The sequence below is a fragment of the Nomia melanderi genome, chromosome 3 (assembly GCF_051020985.1).
Source record: "Nomia melanderi isolate GNS246 chromosome 3, iyNomMela1, whole genome shotgun sequence".
NCBI lineage: Eukaryota > Metazoa > Arthropoda > Insecta > Hymenoptera > Halictidae > Nomia > Nomia melanderi.
The window spans coordinates 5472857-5479237 of NC_135001.1; the positions used below are offsets into that span (position 1 = coordinate 5472857).

The following is a 6381-nucleotide window of genomic DNA, read 5'->3' on the forward strand; positions in this document are numbered from 1 at the left end:
AAGAGGAACAGAGAGGGCTATCTTTAAAATGGTTGTTCGGGGATTGTAATTCAATTTAATGCGGGGCAGACTGTCGAGCGCTTCGCGAACATTTTACCATGTCTGGAAATTACGGTGGCGAGCAGCGCGGCACACAGGGAGCCGAAAACGTTATTCCGGCGTTGCGGTCGGCGCTGCAACGTGGGCAGACGGAAGACGGTCCGCAGAAACGGAGCCGGGTGCGTCGTAGAGTAGAACGTTCAATGCTCGCGAATAATGCCCATCAGCGGGAATTAAAGGCCGCGGAGGGGTTCACGGCCGAGTTGAATTCGAAAGCCAAACAAAGACTAATCAAAGATCCAAATGGAGAGAGGGTAGACGGCCAGGCGAACATAGAGGGACGGGAAGAGGTCCTTTCGGAGCGACGCGTTAACAAGGCTTCCCGTTACCAAAGTCTTCTCCGCGAGTTAGTTGGCCCATCGACGAGAACCACGGACAATTGAACGAGCAAACCGTTCCGGGGACGAAGGCGAGACGTCGGCGCGTGTCGTTCGACAAACTCGAACGGGACCGGTTACTCTTCCGCCGACCGGTACCGCGAAGACTCGTTTCCCGCGCGAAATATCTCGGTCGAACGTTCGCTCGAGGAGATTCGAGGATCGGTGCCAGCTGGCCGAGCTGCAGACTTCGCCTCGCGAGTATTCCCGTCGCTCCGGGCCTGTAAAGCTCCGCTCCGATGACTGGTACGAACGTCTTCCTGACGCTGTTGCTCGTTTGCCTGTCGCGGTGTCTGTCGCAGACTCCGGAGAACGATTGCGGCGGCTCCAGTGGCGGCGATGGAGGCGATGGCGACGATTCCACGGCGAGGAACGGGACCGGGCTGATCGAAAGTCCCTCACGGCGAACCAGAGCCCTTGTTTTCCCCCATGACTCGCAGTTATTGGTACGTATAGCCTCACGGATCCCGCCTGACGAGGGTAATCAGCCATCTCTGCGGCCAATCGAGGCTTCAGCCGCGCGTCGCTCAAGTGCTTCGCATCGGCTTCCGCTTTTCTTCCGTCGCTCGGGACGAATTCGTGAGCTCGCGGTATCGGAAAACTGGGGATCTCACTCGCTACACGCTTTCGGTCTCGTTTGCGCCAGACCTATCGGGGAATACGTTTCGCGACGCTAGCTTTTAGAATGGCTGTCTTGTAATCGTTTATTTCGATCGTTTCCTTTCCGCTTTCTCCGAGAAGCCGCCGTTTCTCCTTCGATTGTCACTGTCGTTCGCTTGCCCAATCTCCGCGAGTTCATGCTTGTAGAGAAATTTATAATTAAGATTGAATAATAATAGTAATAAGTTCATCGACGGAAGCACTTTACCGAACGTAATGGAACATTATAACAAAAGTGCGAGTAAAAACAAGGCAAACGCAACAATGTCGCGAAATTTAGCTCTAATGGACGAGTCCGCGATAAATTCATTTTACTATTATCTTCATATCGCCAACGACGACCGAGCGTTTTCGCGAACGAACGGAAGAAGCGAGAGAAAAAGGGAGGAACAGGTTACGATCGCGTTGTCACGACGGGACCGGCAGCGGACGATAACGAGCGATCGTCTCCGCCTAAAAACGAGTACCCATTAACGTCGAGCGTCGAGCTGCAAGCGAGCTGGAAGATGAAAAGCGTTGCGCGTCGCCCGGAGCAACCCGGTAAGCACCGGCGGCGAATCCGCGCTCGATTATCATCCGTCCAGTCAATTATTCCGAAAGAGAAACGTTCGGGTCAGGGGTGGTGTCGCGCGAAACCGTCCGGCGTTTACGGTGCGGCCGCTCCTTGAATAATTCCTGGTCGAGCCACATGTCCGAGGCTCATCCAATTTTCCATCCACTGTGTTTGGAAATGGTCGCCGTTCGGATTACAACCGCCGCGGCTTGATAGGATGAACGAGACCGTGACCAGCGGCACCGACGCGCCCCACGGATCTCCAGTCGAATCCGCCGCCCGGACCACCGGATTCCGCTTTGTGCGGTCGAGGAATTCACCGACCGATCCGGGCTCCCTCGGAAACTTGAATTTCTGGTTCGTCAGGATCTTCTTTCGCGCGATTCGCTTCCCAACCGACGGATCCTCCTCGTAATAACACCTATCTAGCAAATTTGCACCGGTATCGCGTTTCCTAGCGTGCTTCTACGAAAACACTTTTTCCTCTCGTCGCACAGTGCGGCTGGACAGCCGCCTTCTGGACGAAGCTCGATAAATTAAGTGATACAATAAAACGCTTCGAACAAGGGTAGTAAAGTACAGAGGTAAACATATGGTTATATTTTTGTTACATCACGTGGATATTATGAAGGTTTTCAACAATGGATATTTCGTGTTACTCCAACGTTGTATAGAGACACGAATTTATTTGCATAGAGTTTTGATATTTCAAATGAAAATCACTATGTTTTCTTATCACTAAGTAGCAGATTACTTAGCAACATATTGCTAGTTTTCAATTTTCATTATGTGCATAATCGAATTTGAAGATTCCACAGGCGGCCGGACTGCGTCGTATCCTTCTATTTTCAAACTACTCCTATAAACGGATAAACAGAACACGCGCAGTTCCCTTCCGTTCGCGCGTTTGCGAACGGCGATTCGATGGACCGGTCGAATGCCGAGCAAGGGATAGAACGTCCATCGGCGATCGCGGGAAATCTATTTGGCCGATTAAGATCGCAATCGCGGAGGAACGGGGCGAATGATAATAATCGGTCCCGGAAGATTCGGCCGGCGCGGTTCGATTGGCGTGTTTCGGGGGCCGTATCGCGCGGCTAACGCGACCCACCTGACCTTTTCAGGGCTCATCCAATTTCTGCGCCAGGTGGATACCGCCTCTATCCAGGCCGCGCGCGCACGTGCGCCAGGCCCGGCTGGTGCTGTGCCGGCGCTCTATACATATTCATGCACACGTACACACGGCATCGTGGCCCGGTATGAATTTTCGATAAAACCGCGAATTTCCACGGAGAATCGTTTCGAGCCGCGCGCGCGTCTGGGGAGGACAGTTTAACGAGATTCGCGGAGGGCGAGGTGGAAGGGCGTCAAGCGTTTTTCCATCGAGCGTCGGCCTGCTGCCAATCGAGATCGATACATGCCGAGAACCACCGAGTCCCGGTCCCGTCTACCGCTTCTAATAATCGGGACGGCGATAGCGATAACGATACACCTTTGATCGTAAGTACGAGTGAAGGGAAAGAACGAAGGGAAAGAGCTTTCAGATTAGATTACCGTAGAACTTCGCGCGGTCTTTGATAGACTTCAGGAAAAACGAATTTTATCGGGAGAGCAGGCCTCGGTGTCTTTGGGAAAGAGTGGCGGATTAACGAAGGTGATTATCTTAACGAGTGAAACATTTTCTTATAGAAATTCGTATGTGTATGTGTTGAAATTTTGCTTTGAAGCACTGCACAAAGTAGATTCGGTTGCTTCACACTAGAACTACCAGACGGGACAACATGACCCATTCTTTATTTCCTCAGTTTGCAATTATTTGAAATATAACAGATGTTCAGAGATATTACTAAAATTATTTAAACACGCAAACTGAATTATATGGGTTAATTCAAGTCTCAATGGATGCACTTTTCAAGTTTCTATTGATGAATCTCAAAAAGTCGATTCAATTGCTCGTGGTTTTAGCGTTGACACTAGAACTACAGCAGTCAAATTGAAATTTTCAAATTTTTCTATAGGGACTCTAAGACAGCTATTGAGATTTCAATTACTTATGATTCAATTTGCATGTTACTAAGTCAATTTCTTCAGTAATTCCGCAAAGAAGCATCAACTGCCTTATCAATAATTGTAAAAGAATAATTCATGAACGGGTAATTTTGACCCATTCGGCAGTTCTAGTGTCAATGTTGCGTGATTCTTCTGAAAGAAATAAAAAGATACTGAAGCTTTCGCATCGGTATCTTCGGCTGGTAGAGTAACGTCTCGCGCGTTCCTCGATAATCTAGGCGAATCGGGATTCGGTGGATGTATTCCTGCGGTATCGAGAAGATGACGTCCGGAGAGTGATATCTCTGGTTCGGAAAAAGCGTTGCAGGCATCCGTAAACATCACTGGCACGGTTCGCCCGCGGGTTCACGATTCCTCTGGCAAACGCTCGACGGAAATGCGGTCGAGATACCGCGGGCAAGCGGTTTCTCGATTCGCTCGCGGACGACGCGGGGAGGGGAACGCGCTCGGACGCTGTTGGACCTTAACCCGATCCCATCTCGGTTCATCCAATTTCCTCTTTGGACGGTACGCCCCCTATGAATAACCGCCATAACCGCGACTTTTCCGATCGAATCTCGCGACCCCGAACCAGCTCGGTATCCGGAGACGGTCGACCAGCAGCGACGGATTTCACGGAAACGTTTCACAGAAGGGGTTTAAGAGGGACGGACACCTGCAGAAACTGAGATAGGGCTCGGAAATAAACGTTTCCGAGCTTCTTATTATTCGTTCGAACCGTTCGCCCGGCCGAAACCGCTTCGAGATCGATCGTTTCGCCCCGGTAGATCGTTCCCGCGGTTTCGACTTGGATTTTAGCTGCGGAATTCCCCGTATCCGAGGAAAATTACTCCGTAAAAGTTTCACGGTTTCCGTCACGCATGTCGACAGCTGATCTTCGGCCTGGGGACGCCGTTGCAGCTGGACAGGGAGAGCGTGATCGTCGGCTACTTCGCGAAGATCGTGTTCAATATGCCGGCCAACGCTTCGGACTTCACTGAGCCGGGAGTCTACTACTCCCGCGCGCAGAACAGCAGATGGAGCGTCTACAGAATCTTGGAAAAAGCCGCAGGTTTGTACGGGTTCGGCGGGAAGGCTTGTCTGATGAAAGCCATCTGCGAGGCAGCGTCCGTGCCTTTCGACGACAAGCACAGCCTACTGGGACAGCTGCTGCAGGCGCTGTTCAGGTAAGTTTCCCGCGCCCTTGGCGAGTTTTGCGCTCGGAAGGAACGCGGGTCTAATTCATCGCAGTGGGTGGATGCTCGTAAAGTTATAAACGAAATACCAGCGAATAAAACTCGCGGCGAAACCTCTTGCCTCGAGCCCGAGCGCCGACTCTCCGACAACTCGGCGTACACCGCGCGAGAGGAAGATCGGCGGCAGGCCGCGCAGCGGAGCATTGAATCAATGCTCCGATGACATAACGTGTAACGGTGGATTAGGAGTGCGCGGCGCGCGGCTGCACGGGGATTAAACGATGTCCGCGGAACGCAGGATCAATTAACGGGGCCGGGGTGCGAAATAACTTGGCGGGTTTCTCGCGTATTCGCTCGTATTATTGATCCCGCGAACCCCACGGACGCGCTCTCTCGCCCACGTCCCGACCCAGAGCGCCCGCTCCCGAATTCTTTTCCACCCCACCTCTACCCCCGCACGGCCCGATCTCTCTCGCGAGCGATCGATCCTCGATTCTTCGTGATCGGACGCTCGAAACTCGTGAATTCCGTGGAATTCCAGGCCGTCGAGCACCGAGGAGGAGTACGAGGAGTACGGGGACAGGGAGTACCGGGCGGCCGAGCGTTTGGGCGAGCAGGTGTCGGCCGAAAACTGCCACGCCCTTTATCCGGAGTGCCGCAGAAGCCTGCTCGACGTGTTCTCCACGGTGATCTCGTGAACGCCGACAACGAAAACGCGGATCCCGGATGGAACTGGCGCACGCGAGGGCCACGCCTCGAATCATCTTCGTCGGGAGGCCGCCGGAAATACGGATCGTCCACCGAGGTCTTGCCCGTCCGCCCTCGGCCGCATTCGCGATCGCCGGAACCCTCCAGGCTTGTTTTCTTCCCGCGGAACTTGTTACCAGCTGCGTGAACTTTGCGTGTCTGGCCGAGATGCAGGATCACTATTACAGGTTAACACGTTGAATGCTGTGGAGATCACCGACGACACCTAAATCAAATTACTATGGTTCATTAAACGATGATTATTTGAAAACATTTCTATATTATAAATCATGCTAGCTGATGCGGTGACATTTAGCTAAATGAACGTGCAGTAATAATAATTTAATCAAAGGATTTGGTATCTTTTCCATTTTCTGTATTTTGTTCTATGAAATCGCGGCGTTCAACGTTGATTCTTTACGAGGATTTTTTGAAGTATGCAGAACTTCCAGCGGGGAAAGGTAACGTCGAAATTTTAGATGATAATGATGGCGTATCTGTTATCCCTTTTGAAAGTACGAACTCTAAATATTACAGAGAAACAGGATTGTCCGGTTATTGTAATCGGTCATCCGTTCGCAACGTTGTATTCTAGGATTAATTGATTAGGCTTCCGTCAAACGCAATCCGCGCGTAACTTCGACCTTCTCAATTAACATATAATTTGTATAATACTGTAATCGTATGATCGTTGGGAAGG

General features: G+C 51.5%; 1 protein-coding gene across 1 annotated transcript; it reads left to right on the top strand.

Annotated features, from left to right (window-relative positions):
• Positions 1-715: 715 nt before the first annotated feature.
• LOC116431983 (uncharacterized) lies at positions 716-5632 on the top strand. The gene is made up of 4 exons (XM_076365671.1): positions 716-956; positions 2984-3189; positions 4630-4925; positions 5476-5632. Exons 1-4 carry the CDS (start codon positions 716-718, stop codon positions 5630-5632), a joined length of 900 nt encoding a protein of 299 aa, XP_076221786.1.
• Positions 5633-6381: the final 749 nt, after the last annotated feature.